General features: G+C 36.1%; 1 protein-coding gene across 1 annotated transcript; it reads left to right on the top strand.

The window, feature by feature from the left end:
- Positions 1 to 6,504: 6,504 nt before the first annotated feature.
- Positions 6,505 to 21,498, top strand: LOC127177014 (NACHT, LRR and PYD domains-containing protein 12-like). Its single transcript, XM_051128966.1, is given in 17 exon segments — positions 6,505 to 6,722; positions 6,939 to 7,034; positions 8,824 to 8,910; positions 9,470 to 9,556; positions 9,816 to 9,902; positions 10,462 to 10,548; positions 10,813 to 10,899; positions 11,459 to 11,545; positions 12,409 to 13,652; positions 13,655 to 14,189; positions 14,543 to 14,713; positions 15,604 to 15,774; positions 17,355 to 17,525; positions 18,225 to 18,395; positions 19,458 to 19,625; positions 20,264 to 20,442; positions 20,780 to 21,498. Coding segments are annotated over 16 exon segments (3,384 nt in total). The 5' UTR covers positions 6,505 to 6,722; positions 6,939 to 6,984; the 3' UTR covers positions 20,782 to 21,498.
- Positions 21,499 to 23,673: the final 2,175 nt, after the last annotated feature.

Here is a 23,673-nt window from a genome sequence, read left to right as displayed (position 1 = left end):
GTGTTTTATTGAGGACTCTGAGGATTTATACATCAGTCCAGTTTCCTCAGGATCAGCTGATGGTGAATAAGGAGTCGCTACAGAGACACACAATCACACAATCAACAAAGACTCAAGACACAGACACACAGCGATCACACTGTCATGTGTGTCATGCAATTTTTTTGTTTTATCGATACGGTGAGATTGATTTGGAATCGTTTTGGATTCACTTGATATTGATCATATGCAGTGAACACCCAATACACACTTCAAACAAGTAATGCAAAGTGATATAACTAAAACACTCCCGTTTTAATCAATAAATCATAAACTTCATGTGAACAAGAAATTTATTGTATAATACTTTATTAAAGTGGAGGCTTTTCAATTAAATCATTCTAAATAAATGCAAGAATAAAAATACATGAATCTAAGATTAAAGAAATGCATCATGCAAGCATTTACTGATCCTTTAGACAAACAAACATGAAAGAGACTAGAAGTGGAAGAAAGACAATTGTCAAACTGGATATATTTTGCACTGATGTTTTTCTTACAAATATGAAGTCTGATATAAAAAAAAACAAATACTGAAAGTCAGAGAAGCTCAGAGAAACTTAATCGTTTCAAGCAGACAAATAGTGTAATGGGGTTCAGAAAACATCTTTAACTACATTTAATCAAACTGAAGCAAGAGGAAAAGGTGAGATTTGTCTGGGATTAGTGCAGTTTTCAGAATCAGAATCAGAAAGAGCTTTATTGCCAAGTGTGTTCACACACAAAGAATTTGTCTTGGTGTTAGGAGTTTCCGGTACAGAAAGTACAAACATAGTGCAGACATACATAAAATTAAGGAAATACAAACACTAATATTAGGGAGAATATACAATAATTTATAAATTATAAAAACAGTAGACATAAAAATGTTTAATAGTAGAATAAAAAAATGTATGTTTATATTTTATTTGAAATATCAGTATTAGGATTAGCGACAATGGAAAAAAATAGATCTGAAACAATAGAACAAAAGGTCTCAATGTGTGCCACAGTGTGATTAAAAAGTTCACTCTCAGCAAATCTGAAAAAAAGCCACGTTACTATTCATACAAAAGAAATCTCACTTTTGTTCTTGTTAAGTTTTTTTTTTTTTTTTTTTTTTTTTTTTTAAGCTAGACAAATTGTAAACAGAAGCAGAAGGTTTGCACAGCTCTCCATTAAAAGTGAAACATATGTGGTTTGGTAGCCAAAAACATCTTCAGAGTTGAGCAGGACCAAAATCAAACCAAAAAAGATGTTGTGTCATGTGTCAAATCACTAGCTAACAAGAAGTACAGTGCCTGTTGAGTGAAATGAACTTGCTTTAGATAAGAGACCTTCACCTGCCCTCAATGTGGAAAGAGTTTTGCAGACAGGATAAATCTTCATCTGCACTATCATGAAAAACCATTCTGCTGCGATTAGTGCAGCAAGAAGTTTAGATCCTCATCATATCTCAACAAACACGTGACAGTTCATGAAGTTTAGGCTGTACTTGTGTCCATGTGTGGAAAGAGTTTGGTCAATTATTGCAGAAAGCACCAGAAGATCATGCTAGAGTTGAGTGAGCAAAGACCTTCATTACGCCTGAAGAACTCAGAAAGCATCTGAAAAAGTCAATCTGAAAAAAGACTATTTACCTGCCCACTATGTGGATTTAGTTTCAATTAAGCCTGACATGCATGAGGATTCACACTTGAGAGACGCTGCACACATGCCGTCAGTGAAGGTGTTTCATGTCTCAGGCCTGTGCAAAAACACAAATAAATGTAATGAATCTTAGCAAATATTTAAATTTACTGTTCATATACAGTATCTCGCAAAAGTGAGTACACTCACATTTCAGCAATCATTTTATTATATTTTCTCAAGGGACAATACTATAGAAATTAAACTTGGATATATTTTAGAGTAGTCAGTCTGCAGCTTGTATAGCCATGTATATTTACTGTCCCCTAAAAATAACTCAATATACAGCCATTATTGTCAAAACAGCTGGCAACAAAAGTGAGTACACCCTAAGTGAACTTGTCAAAACTGTGTCCAAGTGTCAATATTTTGTGTCAAACCATTGTTATCTAGCACTGCCTTAATCATTCTGGGCATGGAATTCACCAGAGCTGCACAGGTTGTTGCTGGGATTCTCTTCAAATCCTCTATAATGACATCATGGAGCTGCTGGATGTTGAATACATGGTGCTTCTCCACCTTCCATTTGAGGATGCCCCAAAGGTGCTCAGTAGGGTTCAGGTCAGATCACCTTCACCTGCACTATCCTCAGCAAAGCAATTGTCATCTTGGTGGTGTGTTTGGGGTCATTATCATATTGGAGCCTGTAAATCGGCCCAGTTTCTGAGGGGAAGGCATCATGTTCTGTTTCAGAAATGTACAGTACATAATGGAATCCATGTTTCCCTCAATGAACCGCAGCTCCCCAGTACCAGCAGTACTCATGCAGCCCCAGACCATGATGCTACCACCACCATGCTTGACTGTAGGAGAGACAAAATTTTCTTGGCACTCCTCACCAGGGCATCACCACACATGCCGGGCACCATCTGAGCCAAACATGTTTATCTTATTCTCATAAGACCATAGGACATGGTTCAAGTAATTCATGATTTTGGACAGGTTGTCTTCAGCAAACTGTTTGCGGGCTTTCTTGTAAGCCAGCTTCAGAAGAGGCTTCCTTCTCGGATGACGCCAATGCAAACCGACTTGTTGCAGTGTGCAGTGTATGGTCTGAGCACTGAAAAGCTGACCTTCTACTTTTGCAACGTCTCAAGCAATGCTGGCAGCACTCATGCATCTGTTTTTTGAAGCCAGGCTCTGCACCTGACACACAGAACAAGCACTCAACTTCGTTGATCGACCCTTGCAAGGCCTATTCCGAATGGAATCCATCTTGGAAAACCTCTGTATGACCCTGGCCACAATACTGTAACTCAGTTTCAGGTTGTTACTGAACCTCTTATAGCCTAGGTCATCTTTGTGGAGAGCAACAATTCTAATTCTCAAATCTTCAGAAAGTTCTTTGCCATGAGGTGCCTTGTTGAACATCAAGTGGTTAGTATGAGAGAATTGTACTCAAAGCACCAAATTTTAACTGCTCTAATACAGGATACACACCTTTGTGGTTAAATGACATAGTGCTATTATCACTTGTACTCACTTTTGTTGCCAGCTGTTTTGAAAATAATGGCTGTATGTTGAGTTATTTTCAGGGGACAGTAAATATACACTGCTATACAAGCTGCACATTGACTACTCTAAAACATATCCAAGTTTCATTTCTATAGTATTGTTCCTTAAGAAGATAACAAAAAACATTGCTGAAATGTGAGGGGTGTACTCACTTTTGTGAGATACTGTAAAACAGCTTTGAAATGTCACAAGATTTATGAAGATGTTTTCTCTTTTACTTAGAGGGGTAGCAAAAGTAAAAAGTTTCTTCTTTAGTCATTTAGTCTCATGTTATTTTTTTTCCTTCTCTATACATTTAAGAACAAATGTAGAACATAAAATGAATTTCCTAACAAACAATACTGTCAATACAGTCCATTATTTCAGGTGTGGTATTGCATATTATTATTGAGTAACTTACATTTCAATCATAATTTTGCTAAATACTTTGTCCTTTATGCTCAGCAAACCAAACCGCAGTTCAGTAGTGAAGATTCATTGCTAAATGAATCAGTACTATTAACTAGTAAAGACTGTGAATGCTTCGTCTGAATTAAGGTCGTTTTAGAGCTCCAACCCTTTTATTCTTTTACTGAGTAGCAACACAAGATTTAATGAACAAACTATTGTCTTTAAATGCAATAGAGCCGGGGCTCGTGTATAATCTTTATCGTTACTTTGTTGTTGTTGGACTAGTTAGACTAGTTTAGATGGGTTATCATACTAACACTTCTTGGTGAACCATGGAGCTCTAGCTCCCCTCGCTGGAGGAAATGGAGGAGATAGACACGTAACCACACCCTAACCTTACCTCTTACCTTATCCTAAACATAACTCCACCCATTAGTTGACGCAGTGGTGGATCTTAGTGATGGGAAGTTCGGCTCTTTTCAAAGATTCGGCTCTTTTGGCTCGGCTCCCTTAAAAGAGCCGGCTCTTACGGCTCCCAAATGGCTCTTTATTTAGTATCACTCAGAGCCTTCTATTTTAGCCCAATTTATCAATTGTAAATGTTTTGTGTATTGGTAAGCAACTTTTTAATTCCTTATTTTTCATTAAAAAAAAATACACAGTTACTATTATTTAACATTTTAATAAAACTTTAATTGAACAATTGAACACAACCACAGCAAACAAATCAAATAACCTAAATAAAGGGAAAAGTCTTAACATATATAATAAACATACACTACCGTTTAAAAGTTTGGGTCAGTACATTTTTATTGTTTCTTTTTTTTTTTTTTTAAGAAATTAATACTTTTATTCACCAAGGATGTATTAAGTTAATAATTAAAAGTTTATTAAAAGTTAATAATAAATAATTTACATTGTTATAAAATATTTATATTTTGAATAAACACTGTACTTTTTAAACTTGTTATTCATGAAAGAATCCTGAAAAAAATATTCCATGTTCCAAAAAATATTTGGCAGCACAACTGTTTATATTATCCAACATTGATCATTCTAATAATAAATCTGCACATTAGAATGATTTCTGAAGGATCATGTGACACTTAAGACTGGAGTAACAGCTGATAAAAATTCAGCTTTTCATCACAGGAATAAATTATATTTTAAACTATGTTAAAATAAAAAAAAACATTATTTTATATTGTAAAAACATTTTGCAATATTACTGTTTTTTTTCTATATTTTTAATCAAATAAATGCAGCCTTGATGAGCATAAGAGACTTCTTTAAAGACTATTACAAGTCTTACTGACCCCAAACCTTTGAACGGTAGTGCATATAACAAAACACTTTTGTCTTTAGTGCAGGTTGGCATTGAGAAATACCAGATGCCTCAGCTTGGATGGGCTGATGCGATTTCTCCTCTCTGTAATTATTTATCCTGTTTTTGAGAAGACTCTCTGAGGGCACCGATGTTGCAACAATGCAGAGTCTTCCTACCATTACCTTAACCAGGCGCATTTGGACTCGCATTAAATGCCGTCTCCCCCGCCTCTCTCTGTCGCTCTGTGTACCTGGCCTGTACCTGTGTACTAGTGATGGGTCGTTCTTGAACGATTCGTTCATTTTGAACGAATCTTTAATGTGACTCGGGACGAACGAGTCGCCTCGGGGAGTGATTCGTTCAGTCGCGCATGCGCAACATCCTATTAGGTTCTGTACTGGAATTAGTTCACCTGTTTTAGAGTCGTTCGTTCACCTTATGGGGCTGTCACGTGATGAACGAACGACTCAAACCCGAAGACTCAAAAGATGAACTAATCAATTCTCTTTCCGGCTCAGGCTGCATAGGTTAACATTACGGGGATGTCACGTGATGAACGAACGACTCAAACCCGAGGACTCAAAAGATGAACTAATCAATTCTCTTTCCGGCTCAGGCTGCATAGGTTAACGTTACGGGGATGTCACGTGATGAACGAACGACTCAAACCCGAGGACTCGAGAGATGAACTAATCAATTCTCTTTCCGGCTCAGGCTGCATAGGTTAACGTTACAGGGCTGTCACGTGATGAACGAACGACTCAAACCCGAGGACTCGAGAGATGAACTAATCAATTCTCTTTCCGGCTCAGACTGCGTTGGTTAGCTAATTGGGCTGTCACGTGATGAACGAACAACTCAAACCCGAAAACTTGTCAGATAAGAGGCGAGGTGAGCGAATCATAGACTAAAGACCCAGGTAAACAATGAATGAATCTTTTCTGTTTCTTATAGCATTATAGTTTTGTTTTGTTTGTAGTGTGATCAAGTTTGTGTAAGCAGTAGATGTGTTAGGGAGGTAAAACGTAACATTTTAATTATATTTTGCTAAAATGAACGAAATGAACGAAATGACTCGAAAAAAGATTCGTTCATTTTGCTGAACGAGACTCAAAGGACCGAGTCGGTAAAATGATCCGAACTTCCCATCACTACTGTGTACCTCATCTGGCATGCGCCCCCTTTCCTACTTTCAAATAATGGTACGACTGATCCTAGTGGGTCCTCCCATGTGATTAGCCGCATGGTGTTCCCAAATGAAGCCCCGCCCCTACTTACGGCAGAAGATTCGGCTCTCCCCGACGGGAGTCGGCTCTTCTCGTTCACTACAAAGAATCGGCTCTTAGAGCCGGCTCGTTCGCGAACGACACATCACTAGTGGATCTGGACGTCCAGAGGGGGAAATGGAGGAATGAGACGCATTTGAAACGCTTCGAAACCAAACAGTAAAGTTTCCAGAAAAAGTGTTGTTTGTCCTACTGTATTTTAACATTATACAATGTGAATGTATGTAATTAAGTCAGGGAAGGGAATACCGCACGAAACGTACTGCGCAGTGAGTATTTATGTGTACGAGCACGTGACGTAATCATCCTCAATAAAAAAGTGAAAGTAAAAGTTCAGAATTTGTTTCGCCATTTAACCCGTCAGAATCGATTCTTTTCATTACGGAGTATCAAAGTGTGTTATTAGGAACCATTTCATCCAACATAAACCATGAATTTACGTTTAGCTACTTGACAGAAAAGGTGGAGAATTCATTTGAATCTGTATGTTGATCAAGGTGAGTGTTAGGTCTTCATAGGCCTACTATTGACTTCCGCGTTAATGTTTTCTTCGATGTATCCATTGCGTGTTTGATATTTTTCACTTTTATCCAAATCAAAGTGGTTTAATTGATATTTCGTGATATCTGTGGTTGATTTGAGCATTTGTGTTAATACGCCTGGCTTATTTGAGTGATAGTCGCTAATTATGTTTGTCTGTCATCTCCATCCAGACTCAGTCGTGGAGATCAGATTCTGTTTCAGCTGTTTAGAGTTATCATGGACGACAAAGAAACATCCAGATATAACGATTTTTCTCCAGGTTGCAGGTACATGCAAACAACACTGTTAAATCACCTTTTGATTTAATCACCTTATTGGTTGAGTCACTGTGGTGTTTTGTTTCTATATGTTATAAAATGTTATATATATATATATATATATATATATATATATATATATATATATATATATATATATATATATATATATATATATATATTAAAAACAATAAGACCAGCATCCGCTTAATGGGCCTCATTCATGAAACCTGCGTAAATATGTGAGTACATTTTGAGTAATTTGCGAGTAAAACAGACCTTCCCGAAAACTCTCCTCCGGATTCACAAACGTCCGAATTGATCGTTAAACATGTGTAATGAATTCCAATCATTCGTAAATAGGGCGCACACATACATGCTCATTCACAATTAGCATAATCCCCGTATAAATTACAGCTATAAAATGCGTGTCCAGAAAGGCAGTGGAATCTGGTCTACTTTCTCAGGTTTGGCTCCAATATAGTGCATAAATGCAAAAAAAGATTATATGCACGGGCTGACTGGCCATCTGAATGTTTTGGAGAAGTCCAAAACGGCCGTCGGCCTGGCTGGTTCATCAAGCAAAAAGTGACAGATTAAATAACATTGGCCGACAAAAGGGGGCGCTAATGTAATATATTTTTGCTAATGAGAAACCGAAACTGAGGCGAAGTAGAGGGCTCGTGATGGCAAGCAAACGTGAAGATAATGGTGGTTGGAAGAAACTAAAAGGAAAAAAGCAAACACTTCAGGTTATCTCTGTTACTATAGAGGACACTCCTAGTACGAACGTCCACTGTTATTTATCAGTCCGCATTGTCTGACATGGATTTTCCGTTCATTCATAAAGAGACAGCAGCGATTCTACAACGGGTTACATTTAAGAGAAGACAGAGTAAATGAAGTAGCCAATAAGGTGATTAGTCTGTTTAACATGACACACACAGACATATGAATACTCAAACTGAAGAATTCTCAGATTCTTCTAGGTTTATTGTCATGTACATTTTGAGTTCTGCTCTTCTTATGTAGATTTCAAGTATTTAAGTTCATTCAATAATATCCTACATTTATTTAAATCCTCTGTTGAAAATAAAACAAACCTTATAAAATCCTATAATTTGTAATGGTTTTAGAACTAGAAACTAAAACCATCATTACAAATTATGAGATGGTTTCTATTTTTTAACAGATGTCATTTCAATCCCCTTAAAAAAATCATCTCATAATTTGTAATAGTTTTACTGGTTGTAATGAAAACTGTATTGGTTTTAATGGAAACTGTAATGGTGCCTGGTCTCTACTGGTAATTGGTCACCTTCTGTATGTGGCTTGTTAAAACAACTAAATCCTTAAAACAACAAAATGGAACAAAATACACTACAAAAAAATAAAAAGCTGGTGGTTTGTAATGTTTTTAGTGGTATTTGTAGTGGAAATCATTAGAATTTCTGTGATGGTTTCTTGAAAGGATAACAAGTGTTTTTTTTTAGAGATAAATACATATGAAAATAGTAATTCAGAGCCAATTGAATAAATAATAATAATAATATAAAAATAAGAAAGTAGTGTGTCATTTTATATGTTAAGAATAGTATAAGTTGTATTTTTTTTTTTTTTTTTACAAGAAATTATTCCTGTAGATTGTAGTTTTTTTTTTGTTTTTGTTTTTGTTTTTTTTAATCTTTATCTGATATTTTTATGTATAAAATGTGGATTATTTATTAGTGATTACATGAATGTGTAATTTTTTATATACAGTAATTATAACAATTAATTTAACCTATCTTTGTTATAGTTCAGTTCAGCAGAAGAGATCAGAACCAGAGCCCAGCTGTGTGTCTGTGAGGAGTGATGAGTCTATGGATCATCCACAAAATTTTAGGTATAACATTTCAGTTACACTTTATTTTGATAGTCCACTTTAGACATTCTACTAACTATAAGTAACTTTGCAACTACATGTCAACTAAAGCTCATTAATTTGCAACTACATGTCTACTAACTCTCAGAGCGGACTGTTAGGTTAGGCTTAGGGTTAGTAGAATAAGTTGACATGTTTAGAAGAGTGTTAGAAGATATTAAGCAGATAGTCTACTAATACTCTAATGACTAGTTGACATGCAGTTGCAAAGTTACTTTTGGTTAGTAGAATGTCTAAAGTGGACTATCAAAATAAAGTGTTACCAACATTTCTTTAAAAGACATTGTTCACATATTTATATTGCTGTGTTTTTATGTGAGGTATTCATGGTATTACAGTATTTATTTATTTTATTTTACATATTTTTTTATATTCAAACCAATTTGAACTGTTGCTCATGCAGAGTGACGCATCTACGAAAGCGCATAGTTCAGTTTACAGGTTTTGTATCAACGGAGTGTAGTTGATGAATACAGATTCAGTAATTCAAAGGTTTTAGTTTAATCTCTCTTTGTTATAGTTTGTTTCATCAACAGAGATCAGAACCAGAGCCCAGATGTGTGTCCATGATGAGTGCTGAGTCTATGGATCATCTACTAAATTTTAGGTATAACATTTTTTTTTTTTTTTAAAGACATTGTTCACATATTTATATTGTTGTGTTTTTATGTGAGATAGTATCAGTTGAATTTTTTTTTTTTTACAAGAAATTATTCCTGTAGATTGTAGTTTTTGTTTTTTTGTTTTTTAATCTTTATCTGATATTTTTATGTATAAAATGTGGATTATTTATTAGTGATTACATGAATGTGTAATTTTTTATATACAGTAATTATAACAATTAATTTAACCTATCTTTGTTATAGTTCAGTTCAGCAGAAGAGATCAGAACCAGAGCCCAGCTGTGTGTCTGTGAGGAGTGATGAGTCTATGGATCATCCACAAAATTTTAGGTATAACATTTCAGTTACACTTTATTTTGATAGTCCACTTTAGACATTCTACTAACTATAAGTAACTTTGCAACTACATGTCAACTAAAGCTCATTAATTTGCAACTACATGTCTACTAACTCTCAGAGCGGACTGTTAGGTTAGGTTTAGGGTTAGTTGAATAAGTTGACATGTTTAGAAGAGTGTTAGAAGATATTAAGCAGATAGTCTACTAATACTCTAATGACTAGTTGACATGCAGTTGCAAAGTTACTTTTGGTTAGTAGAATGTCTAAAGTGGACTATCAAAATAAAGTGTTACCAACATTTCTTTAAAAGACATTGTTCACATATTTATATTGCTGTGTTTTTATGTGAGGTATTCATGGTATTACAGTATTTATTTATTTTATTTTACATATTTTTTTATATTCATACCAATTTGAACTGTTGCTCATGCAGAGTGACGCATCTACGAAAGCACATAGTTCAGTTTACAGGTTTTGTATCAACGGAGTGTAGTTGATGAATACAGATTCAGTAATTCAAAGGTTTTAGTTTAATCTCTCTTTGTTATAGTTTGTTTCATCAACAGAGATCAGAACCAGAGCCCAGATGTGTGTCCATGATGAGTGCTGAGTCTATGGATCATCTACTAAATTTTAGGTATAACATTTTTTTTTTTTTTTTTTTAAAGACATTGTTCACATATTTATATTGTTGTGTTTTTATGTGAGATAGTATCAGTTGTATTTTTTTTTTTTTTACAAGAAATTATTCCTGTAGATTGTAGTTTTTGTTTTTTTGTTTTTTAATCTTTATCTGATATTTTTATGTATAAAATGTGGATTATTTATTAGTGATTACATGAATGTGTAATTTTTTATATACAGTAATTATAACAATTAATTTAACCTATCTTTGTTATAGTTCAGTTCAGCAGAAGAGATCAGAACCAGAGCCCAGCTGTGTGTCTGTGAGGAGTGATGAGTCTATGGATCATCCACAAAATTTTAGGTATAACATTTCAGTTACACTTTATTTTGATAGTCCACTTTAGACATTCTACTAACTATAAGTAACTTTGCAACTACATGTCAACTAAAGCTCATTAATTTGCAACTACATGTCTACTAACTCTCAGAGCGGACTGTTAGGTTAGGCTTAGGGTTAGTAGAATAAGTTGACATGTTTAGAAGAGTGTTAGAAGATATTAAGCAGATAGTCTACTAATACTCTAATGACTAGTTGACATGCAGTTGCAAAGTTACTTTTGGTTAGTAGAATGTCTAAAGTGGACTATCAAAATAAAGTGTTACCAACATTTCTTTAAAAGACATTGTTCACATATTTATATTGCTGTGTTTTTATGTGAGGTATTCATGGTATTACAGTATTTATTTATTTTATTTTACATATTTTTTTATATTCATACCAATTTAAACTGTTGCTCATGCAGAGTGACGCATCTACGAAAGCACATAGTTCAGTTTACAGGTTTTGTATAAACGGAGTGTAGTTGATGAATACAGATTCAGTAATTCAAAGGTTTTAGTTTAATCTCTCTTTGTTATAGTTTGTTTCATCAACAGAAATCAGAACCAGAGCCCAGATGTGTGTCCATGATGAGTGCTGAGTCTATGGATCATCTACTAAATTTTAGGTATAACATTTTTTTTTTTTTAAAGACATTGTTCACATCTTCTACACACTGCATGATTTTTGGCTGTCCCAGATGAAAGACTGGCATTGTGAAACAATCAAGGCGATTTCTGTGATTGTGGCTCCTAATCTGTGGTCCTATGTCGTACAGTGTGAGAAGTTCAAAGACGGCCGTTATCACGGTCTTGCAAGCAAAGATAGCCTACGATCATTTTCTGACAGTGTTAGAAATTCAGCTTGATCATCGCACAGTGTGTGCTGCCATGACCCACATTTACTGATCAGACAATAAAAATGCTAAATAAAAATCAACACAACATGGCGCTAAAACTTAAAACTGCTTACCTCAAGCTCTTATTCCTTCCTCTTTCACTGCTTCCACTTTTTCGACAGCAGCACACATAAAACCTACAACTGCCAAAGTGTGATTCATTATGCTCTTTTTGTTTACCAAATTTTTCTAGAGTAATGTGCGTCATAGCCTACATAGTCAGTAGGTGTCATCATGGTACAATTTACATGCACGTCATACCCAAGTTTTATTAGACCCATGTCGCACAGTGTGATCAGCAATAATCTTATAGGATTGCTAAAATTTTGCAGTGTGTAGAAGGCTTTATACCACTGTTTGAAGAATTTATCTTTGAGAATCTGAGAATTTATTTAATTTGATTCATTTATTTTGTTGCAATGCATCATCACACATTAATCAAATACATTATTAATTACTGAAAAAGTCATAAATCCACATGTTCAGTGTTTCATAATACATAAAAAATAAAACCAAGAAAATAAAATGAGACATTTTGCACTATAAAATTAACTCTTTAACTCAAGTAATAATGTGATATTGTCATTTTACAGACAAGAAATTTTAAACATGTTTAGGTCAAATCTAATGAAGAAGTTTGAGTGTCTGTATGAGGGAACAGCCAAGCAGGGAAACCCAACACTCCTGAATGAGATCTACACAGAGCTCTACATCACAGAGAGTGAGAGTGGAGAGATCAGTAATGAGCATGAGGTGAGACAGATTGAAACACAATCCAGGAGAGCAGCAACAGAGGACACACCGATCAAATGCAGTGACATCTTTAGACCTTTATCTGAACAAGACAAACCCATCAGAACTGTGCTGACAAAGGGAGTCGCTGGCATTGGAAAAACAGTCTCTGTGCAGAAGTTCATCCTGGACTGGACTGAAGGGAAAGAGAATCAGGACATCCAGCTCATATTTCCACTTCCTTTCAGAGAGCTCAATCTGATGAAGGACAAAACACTCAGTCTTTCAGATCTTCTTCATGTCTTTTTCCCTGAAACAAAAGAAATGAAAATATCCAGTGATGAATATAAAGTGTTGTTCATCTTTGATGGTCTGGATGAGTGTCGTCTCTCTCTGGATTTTCAGAGCGATGTGAGGTTGTGTGATGTAAGTGAATCAGCATCAGTGGACGTGCTGCTGATGAACCTCATTGTGGGGAATCTGCTTCCCTTTGCTCTCATCTGGATCACCTCCAGACCAGCAGCAGCTGATCTCATCCCCTCTGAGTGTGTCCATCGAGTGACAGCGGTACGAGGATTCAATAATCCACAGAAGGAGGAATACTTCAGGAAGAGAATCAGTGATCAGAGTCTGACTGATAGAATCATCTCACACCTGAAGTCATCAAGGAGCCTCTACATCATGTGCCACACCCCAGTGTTCTGCTGGATCTCAGCCACTGTTCTAGAGAAGATGTTGAGTCAAGCAGAGAGTGGAGAGATTCCCAAGACTCTCACCCAAATGTACACACACTTCCTGATCCTTCAGACCAAGATCAAACATGAGAAGGACTATGAGAAGAACGTGACAGATGAAGACATGATCCTTAAACTGGGGAAACTGGCTTTTCAGCAGCTTGTGAAAGGCAATGTGATCTTCTATGAGGAAGACCTGAGAGAGTGTGGCATTGATGTGACAGAAGCATCAGTGTACTCAGGATTATGCACTCAAATCTTCAGGGAGGAGTTTGGCTTGTATCAGGGGAAAGTCTTCAGCTTTGTTCATCTGAGCATTCAGGAACATCTAGCAGCTCTATATGTGCATCTCTCCTTCACCAACTACAGCTCTTGAGGGTTTTCAAACAGAGTTTGTGTTCTCTGACCTTTCAATGTTTTTCAGAACATGTTTCATTGTCTGAGCTGCATCAGAGAGCTGTGAATGAGGCTTTACAGAGTAAAAATGGACATCTGGACCTTTTCCTGCGGTTTCTTCTGGGTCTGTCAGTGAAGTCTCATCAGATTCCTTTTCAAGGACTAATGATACAGACAAGAAGAAATAACAAAGAAAAAACAGTCAAGTACATCAAGATGAAGATCAGGACCATTGATTCTACAGAGAAATCCATCAATCTGTTCCACTGTCTGAATGAACTGGGTGATCATTTACTAGTGGAGGAAATACAACAGTATCTGACAACTAGAAGAATAAAGGAAACCAAACTCTCTTCATCTCAGTGGTCAGCTGTAGTTTTTTTGTTGCTGACATCAGAGACAAAACAGGATGTTTTTATTATTAATGAATTTGTTGGAGGAAACAATGAATCTGAACATATAAAAGCTTTTCAGAAGCTGCTGCCTGTGATTAAAGAATCCAGATCTGTTCAGTAAGTATCTATCACTTCACAGTAAGTATCTAGAACTAAAACACTGTTAAAAGCTCATAAATATTCAGTGCTGCAAAGTTGTCCAGAGTTTAGAGGTTAGTATTTTAAGTGTTTTCTACTAAAAGTCAGAGAAGTTGCAAATGAATAAGGTTTACCAGTTATTGGAAACATTCTTGCAAATGAAGAAGTATTTCAGTTTTTGAATATAAAGAATTTAAATATTTATCATTTTAAGCTATTGATTTAGTTATCCAGTGATCCAATGATTGATTTGTGCCTTGAGTTTGCGTTTTCTCTTTTATAATGTATTCACTGACCTGATCTGATCTGAACGGAGTCATTGTTTTCTACAGGATGTATGATTGTGGTTTCACAAATAAAGGTTGTGCTGCTCTGGCTTCAGCACTGAGATCAAACCTTTTGCATCTGAGAGAACTGAATCTGTCTGAGAATAAACTGGGAGATTCTGTAAATCTGCTTTCTGCTGTCCTTGAGGATCCTCACTGTAAACTGGAGAAACTGTGGTAAGTTCATATTTGACTTTCATACATGAAGCACAATGTAAAGTATATTTGAAGTGTTCAGCCTCTTTCTGCTGCTGCGAGTTCATCTAATTGAGCTGTAAATGATTGAACACATAAGCTGCTCCTCAGTAACATGACATTGCAGGACTGAGTCACACTAAAATACGTCAACATTTCAATCTGTTGACTTTAAAAAGCTTTTATGGAAAAGGGAAGTAGTAGTAGTCTGTCACAAGTTAAAAAGTAAATGAGTCTGAATGAGTGTGAATATGATTAGCTTATAAGTGTTTAGTATCCCTTTGGTAAGCAGATTGAGGCATGTTATGTTTCTTGTTTATTATATTTTCTTATTTCATTATGATATTGTCGATTAATCTCAAACAATGTTAAATATCTACAGCTAATGCAGTGAACGTTTCACATTGTGAATGTTGTTTGAGGCTATTTATTTAAGCACCCATTAAAAACTCTCTGCCTCCTTTTCTTTGATGCCAGTGGGCTGCTACAATGTTCATATTTCTGCAGTGACTAGTTTTATTGCATTAGCACACAAACACACACAAATCACTACTCCATACATATTCAAATAAATAACATAATTCAAATTACTAAATAACAGTAAACCTCAGCTGTGTAGTGAATAGTGTCATTTATAAACAGACATTTTGTCTGTGTTTTGCATAAAGCACAGTGTAATTAAGAAATCCATATCTTTCTTAACTGAGACTTTGTATTGTTATTATGTTTGTGACATTTTAGATCTCAGTCCAATGATCCATCTAACATTGATTTGTGCTTTAAATTTGTACTTTCTGTTTTATAATGGATTCACTGCAAAGCTGTTCTGAACTGATCTGAGAGAGTGAAGAGTGTGTCATTGTTCTCTACAGGTTTAGGGACAGTGGTATCACAGATGAAGGTTGTGCTGCTCTGGCTTCAGCTCTGAGATCAAACCCCTCACACCTCAAACAACTGGATCTGTGTGGGAACAAACTAGGATATTCAGTATATCTGCTTTCTGATGTATTAAAGAATCCTCAATGTAAACTGGAGAAGCTGTGGTAAGATCATATATACACTATACACTATATAAAGTATATATGACGTGCAAAACAAATCACAATTCTAAAAAGAAAAATAACAAATCCAAAAACAAAATAACAAATTATAAACACAATGCCAAATATAAAAACAAAACAGTCAAGCAATCAACAATCAATATGTACAGAAAGTAACAAATTGTGACCTGCTTTTTTCATGTACATGGTGGGCTTCTGTTCACTTTAAACCAGTTTTTGCCAGCGTGAAACATTTAAACAGTTTGCATGTTTACAGTGCAAATAGGCTGATTTGTTGGGAAATGCTTGACTATTACCAGACAAAATCACATAACAAAACAAAACAACCACAAGACATTCAACAACTTTCACCTTTGTCCAGTGTTTGCACTAATTTTCTCTATAATTTATGACTGATAAAAGTATCTTTGCATTCTTTTTAAAGTGAAGTTGCAGCTATCTCATAACTCTCATGCAAGCACTTGTCAGTGCAGGTAGCTGTTGTTTTTGCACTCTATAGTATTTTGTTGTTGTTGATGCTTCCGTCTGTTAAGTTTTGAAATTGAGAGATTTTATTGTGGTGACAATTTTTGTTGCACACAACACGCGGACACTTGTTTTGCACATAAAACCCAAAAATTATCCTTTGGGCTTTAAAGTTTTGCTATTCATAGACACTGTTGAGACACCGGCCGAACACTGTTGTGAGCTGCACAGATTAAAGACCGGCTCACACTTTTCAAATTTGGCCACAATTTGGCTGCCTGAGACAAATTTTGAAAATCCTAAAACATGCCTATAATCCTGGGCTAAAATTTTTACTCTTTGTTTGTTAGTTTGACATGTTCACTGACAGCTGATTAATGGCCGTTGAATTCAAGTTTTACCTCTGACGAAATTCTGTCAGTGTCAGAGGATTTGGCGCACAGTCCTGTAGTGTGACATCTATGATGAATGTCAAACTTTCTTCGTTTTTGAAGACAGTTCATCTGGAATTCATCTGATATGTTGCCTTTGCTATGATAAACACTGGTTACACCACTGTTTTCATGTGGGTGTGTAGTACTGCTCACTACTCTTCTTAAATATGCCGGTATTGCCGCTGTTCATATACTTTTCATGATAGCCAGCATTTCAGCCCTGTGTGCAATGCAGTTCGCAGTCACTGAACATTTCTAGGTTGATAATGTAAAATTACGGACAAGTTTTCTTGTGCGCATGGCTTTAAGGCTCATTCACTCCTAGACCTATAACTATAACTATAAATACAACTATAACTATATTTGTGTACACTTAAGCAAACAATAACTTTATTCTAAGCGCACACTGTGACAATTGAAATTCAAGCTATAGCTTTATTGTTATCTTTATAGTTATCATCCTTGGTATGAACAGGCTTTTAATCTCTCTCTTTCGCTCTCTGTCTGTTCATCTTTGTCTCTCTGTCTTAATTACTGCAACTCAAACCAAGGATTTAATACACATATTGAATTTTGCTTTATGTTTTACTTTCTCTAATAATAGATTCACTGCTAAACTAATCTGAACGGAGAGAGTGAAGAGTGTGTCGTTGTCTCCTACAGGTTGTGTAATTGTGGCATCACAAGTAAAGGTTGCGCTGCTCTGAGTTCAGCTCTGAGATCAAACCCCTCACATCTGAGACAACTGAGTCTGTCTGGGAATAAAATAGGAGACTCAGTGAATCTGCTCTCTACTGTACTGGGGAATCCTTGCTGTAAATTGGAGACATTGGGGTAAGATCATCTCTTTGATAGTCACACACGTTTTTGTCTTCAGTAAGATGTGTTCTTTAATGTTAATTCTAAAACCAAAATCATCTGCTTTAATAAATGCTCAGTAAACACAGTACAGTAAATCAGTAAATGTAGCTTCAACTGCATCTGGTAGTTGGATTAATACTCCTTCAACATTTCTTTTAAGGGTTCATTTTCCTGTTATTTTCTGATTGTCTGAAGCCATCTGAGCTTGTTCCGATTTCTCAATTTCAGAATTAACCATCTGAAACAATTTGAAGCTCAAGTCAGCACAGATCTACAAGTTACTTAATCATTTTCAGAGTTCATCACATTTTAATTCAGTTTATAAGCTGAGATCAGATGAGACCAAATATGAAACAATTGTGTGTTTGATCACATAAATTATTGAAAGTGGTGTAATGGGAAAACATGGGTCCTGTGAAGCAAATGTCCCTTTATTAGAGGTGCAAGTGACCATTTCTCCAGACAGATCCATCCTTATATCACTATGAAATAATATCTCACATTCAACTTTGTGTTCAGTCTTGAAGCACATGACAGTTTCAAACAGCAGCACTGAGCATCAACTTGCATAACTCTCATTCTATCAGCAGCAGTATGTGGAAATGCTTTTCATTATATCTCAGACTACAGACTCTTGATCTACAATTCAAATTTTGTCATTGTTCTCTACAGGTTGATGAATTGTGGTGTCACAGATGAAGGTTGTGCTGCTCTGGCTTCAGCTCTGAGTTCAAACCTTTCACACCTGAGACAACTAAATCTGTCTGAGAATAAATTAGGAAATTCAGTGAATCTGCTCTCTGATGTACTGACAAATCCTGACTGTAAACTAGAGAAACTGTGGTAAGGTCATATTTAATGCTCACTCATAAAACACAATGTAAAGTATATTTGTTCAGCCTCTTTCTGCTGCTGTGAGTTCAGCTGGTTGTCACACAGCAACACAGGTAAAGTAGTTCCTTGAAGCTAAGAACAGCTGTAACCCTCCAAATAAAGTTCTTTGTAATGTTCTTTAGTGCTAGTGGTTACTATTCTCTAGTTTTGATCACTTTGTTTTCCACAAAATAAAGGTTTATTTTGAAATGCCTTGAAACATTGTCAAACATGTTAGTAGAACAATGGTATAGCTACAGCTAATAATTCTACAAATATTGAAGGGTGAAGAAAAACAATATTTCAGGAAAAAAATCAAGTATTTATAGATATTTCTCTAATTTAAAGCAACAGTCTGTAACTTTTGGCGCTCTAGTGGTTAACAAAAAGAACTGTATGCATCTTGCAGAAGACCATTGTAGCCGGAGCTACTTCTCTCTGTTTATGTCTATGATGAATCATGCAGGTGCTGGGTTATGCTGCAGCAGTTCCTACCAAAGTCAGGTAGAAAAAAAAAACATATTATAGGTGTACCGTAGTGATTTAAATTAAACACACACACACACACACTGCAATACATGTACACATACTGCAATAAGCAGATCATTGCATAGTGTGCACAGACATGACCGTGTTTGGCTACAGTGCAGCACTGCAACTTCTAATGTAAAGTGAATAGGTCTACATAGAAAATTATAATTAACACTACAGGATTTGTTAATCTTGGTTGCTATTATAGTAAGAATGCAATATTATATGTAATGCTTATTTCATATACAAGGATGTCAGCCAGTCATAGCAGTGGGGTGTTTACATCAGAGGCTAAACTCTGGGCAGAAAATTGCCATTTTATAAGTTGTGAATTTTTTTGATTTTTGATGAAAGAAACATCCTAAGATTATAATTGCACCTTAAGAAAAATATGCAAAATAATTTTAAAATACACTTCATGCTCCCTTTAGTAATGGATTCACTGCTGTTCTGATGTGAACTAAAATGAGAGATTTAAGAGGTTGTTATTGTTCTCTGCAGGTTGAAGAAGTGTGGTCTCACAGATGAAGGTTGTGCTGCTCTGGCTTCAGCTCTGAGATCAAACCCCTCACACCTGAGATATCTGAATCTCTCTGGCAATAAACTAGGAGCTTCTGGTGTGAATCTGCTCTCTGCTGTACTGAAGAATTGTAAACTGGAGAAACTAGAGTAAGATCATCTTTCTCACATGTCTGTCCTCAGTAAGACCTTTTATATAAACTGTAAAACGAAAAATTAAAATAAATATTCAGTAAACACACTAAATGGCAGCACTAAATTACTCAAAACACAGAAACTGAGGTTCATTATTACCAACTATCATTAGTAGATTATTTTTATATCCTGCACAAAGCATTATTTAAAAAAGTAAAGTTGATCAATATGAAATTTAAACATCAAAAACCAAAAAGCTGGAGGTAAATGGGTGATGGGTGATGGGTGATTGTTAATGAGGCGTATATGTAAAACAATCACAGACATGGCAATCTGAGCAGATTAGTCTTATGGAAGGGAGGGGTATAGTCACCTTAGGCTCAGAACTGCTTTGAACAAATCATTTTGAAATCATTGCAAAATTATTCTAATATTAAATGTATATTCTGAGAAATTTACAATGTTTTCTTTCTTAGATGCATTTAAACCTGTTGTATGAAACAATATCTCACATTCAAAAATTCAAATCTCATTCTATCAGCAGCAGTATTTGGCAGTGCTTGTCATCAGTTCTTCTCTCCTGCTCTGAGACCAGAGTCAATAACAAACTACAGACACTTCAACAATTCACACTGTGTCATTGTTCTCTACAGGTTGATTGACTGTGGAATCACAGATGAAGGTTGTGCTGCTCTGACTTCAGCTCTGAGATCAAACCCCTCACACCTGAGAGAACTGGATCTGACTGGGAATAAGCTATCAGAATCAGAAGTTCTGTTGATCTATAATATGAGGGCTGATCGAATGTATAGATTGGAGAAATTATATTATTGTGAGTATATTTTAATTTCAAGCGTACCAATGGCCTAATGGCCTATATTTAGTAAAAGGCAGCTCCTCTTTATACTCTATACTTTAGTCTCTTCTGTGATCTGACTGAATATGCATATATAAATATTTTAATATATAAATATTTTAATCTCTTACAGTGAGTGTGAGTGATAGAGAGTTGTTGATCATTTACTGTTATTAATCTATGATCAGTTTTTCATTCATACTGTATCTCTGGCTGTACTAAGAGTATCCTAATATCTCTGGCAGTTTTTCATATGATGTGACAGCGGTAATGTCTCACACTCGCATGTGACTGTCTGTGTGTTTTATCGTAGGACTCTCAGAATTTAGACTTCAATCCACTTTCCTCAGGATCTGCTGATGGTGAATAAGGAGCCACTGCAGAGACACACAGTCACACATTCAACAGAGACTCAAGACACAGGGCAAATTCCAAAAAGCATTTCTGCACGCTTGAAGGGCACTTTGTGAAGGAGACGTCATTTGTAGGGATGTTCCAACAAAACTGAACACCTGAATTCTTTGACAAATGGCCCTTCCACAAGTTTGTTAGCGAAAGGGTGCATGTAGTGATCACTTCATGGAAGTAAATTTCTCATTTATGGTCATTCATTTTAAAGCTAGATATTGCTGGAGAGTTAGTTACAGCAGAAAAATTCAAGTTGTTTTGTTTTGTTTTGTTGTGATGTACAGTATGCATTTCAAGTTTGAATCATTTTCATAGGTAAGAAAGGTTAACACTAGTTACGTTACCTGTGTTTGGTAAATGTGACTGTACTTGCAGGGTTCAAAGAAGAGATGACAAGTTTTTTAAAAACTTGATTATAAAATGTATATTTATTTGTAATGCATTAACAGCAGTAATAAGAAATTCCCATTGTGGCTGCTTGTAGATGGTGTAATACTCAATATACACTGCAAACAAGTAATGCAATTTGACTAAACTAAAACACTACACTTTTAATCAACAACCCATAGTGTGAATAAGAGATTTATGGTGTAATACAAATGCAGCCTTGTTTATTATAACTGTGGAATATGATTTATTTATCAATATAATATGTTTGTCTTCAGTATAAACTTTGGAAAAGAAGATTTTTACTCTGAGAAAACCAGATATGTGTTGTAAATGTAAATAGCAAATCCACATATAATATACAAATGATTTCACTGAACTACTCTGTAAAATATCTTTATTTACATATTTTTGTATGGTAATCTATTAAAGTTTCCTAAATAATCACATTCTTTTACTCATTTCTTGCTTTATCCTCCTGATTGTGAACACAGATAATTTTTTTTTCAAATGATAAAAATATGAAATACATTTAATATTTACAGTATATATTCTAATAATTTAATATAATTATATTTACTATATTAAATTATATGTTATTTAATAATCAGTTATATAAGTAGATTGATTTGGAATTGTGCAGTACCAGTCAACAATAGGGTTAAATGCTAAAGATGTTTTTGTTTGTGTTTGTTTGTTTGTTTGTTTGTTGTTTTTTTGTACTGTCTAGGTCGGGCCAGTCATTCAAATTATTATTTGCCTTAAAAAATACATTTTCATTATCCTTACCACACACACACAAATAAAATAAATAAATACAAAAAAATAATAATAATTAAAAAAAAAAAAAAAAAATAGTATATAGTTACAAAATGATATTATATAGGGCTTATAATCTTGTGTTCAATTAGTCCGAATTAGTATTTTGTTAGGACAGTAACTACTAGAATTGCCCTGTTAACAGCATTAATGCATGCTCTGTGATGGGTGAGAAATTGCGGCGTAAAATTGGCCGATGGCGCAATAAGCAAGTGTGTAATGCTCTGCTCCCTTTGGCAATATTCCCACTTCAAGGGCTAGAGATGCTCACTTCCGATTGGAATTTGCCAAAGGACAGAGGTCGTTTTACAGGTGACTTCTGTGTTCATATTTTCTCTTAAGGAAAGTTTCAGTTAATTGATTGGTTTATTTTACTGTAATCAGATTAACGTGGTTTCATCGGTGTTGTCTGTGGTTTGTTTTAGTATTTGTATAAACATGCTACAGTACGAACACTGTGTGTTTAAGTGAACGTTGCGTCTCATGATCCTGTTTCTCCGGCTCTCAAGACAGATTGAGAGACAGTCCAGGAGAGCAGTGTGACGAGTCGACTGCCTCCCCCCCTTATTGTCAGCTGCACCCCGTCCGTAATCGCCGCCCTTCACCAGGCTCCCGACGGGAGTGGGCGTGTGGGAGGAGGAGGGGCGCCGAAACATCCAGGTCTGGCGGCGTGTGATGAGGCACACCTGATGTGAATGAAGCCTCATCACCGCCGCTGTTAAAATGCCGAGCGCGCCTCTCCTCAGGAGACCGGTCTCTTCCCCGTGCATGCACGCTGGTGTCCTCGTGGGTCCAGGAAGGGGTGAAGAGGGAACCAGCGCCGCAGTAATATGTTGCCGGACCCCGCGGGTCCGGATAAAGACCGCAATATGTAACGGCTGACGGGCCAGGATGCCGGGCCGTGTTAGTTCCCCAGAAGCGCCAGAGCAGTTAGGTGGAGGAGGACGATGCCGCTAGAGAAGGAGCCGCCCCTCGCACCCCGGACCTGCAAAAAATATGTTTTATTATGATGCAGCCGCCGGACTCCGCCCCTTACCTGGACCCTGAATTTTTGGAACACTACCCCTCCTTCACGGAACCCCGTCACTTCGAGGACACCAGATCCCCCTTTTGTTTTGGACACTTTGTTTTATTGTTTAATAAAAGCCTCTCCGAGGCCTGACGTCACGCCCACTGTGTCTGTCGCTTTGCTCCGCCCCCGTGACAGCAGAAACAGAGGACACAGACCGATCAAATGCAATGACATCTTTAGACCTTTATTTGGATAAGACAAACCCATCAGAACTGTGCTGACAAAGGGAGTCGCTGGCATTGGAAAAACAGTCTCTGTGCAAAAGTTCATCCTGGACTGGGCTGAAGGGAAAGAGAATCAGGACGTCCAGCTCATATTTCCACTTCCTTTCAGAGAGCTCAATCTGATGAAGGGCAAAACACTCAGTCTTTCAGATCTTCTTTGTATCTTTTTCCCTGAAACTAAAGAAATGGACATTTTCAGTGACAAATATAAAGTGTTTTCTTTGATGGTCTGGACGAGTGTCATCTGTCTCTGGATTTTCAGAGCGATGTGAGGTTGTGTGATGTAAGTGAATCAGC

This window comes from Labeo rohita, chromosome 15 (genome assembly GCF_022985175.1).
Source record: "Labeo rohita strain BAU-BD-2019 chromosome 15, IGBB_LRoh.1.0, whole genome shotgun sequence".
NCBI lineage: Eukaryota > Metazoa > Chordata > Actinopteri > Cypriniformes > Cyprinidae > Labeo > Labeo rohita.
Note: the sequence above shows the minus strand (reverse complement) of the source record. Positions and strands in the feature narration are given on the sequence as shown.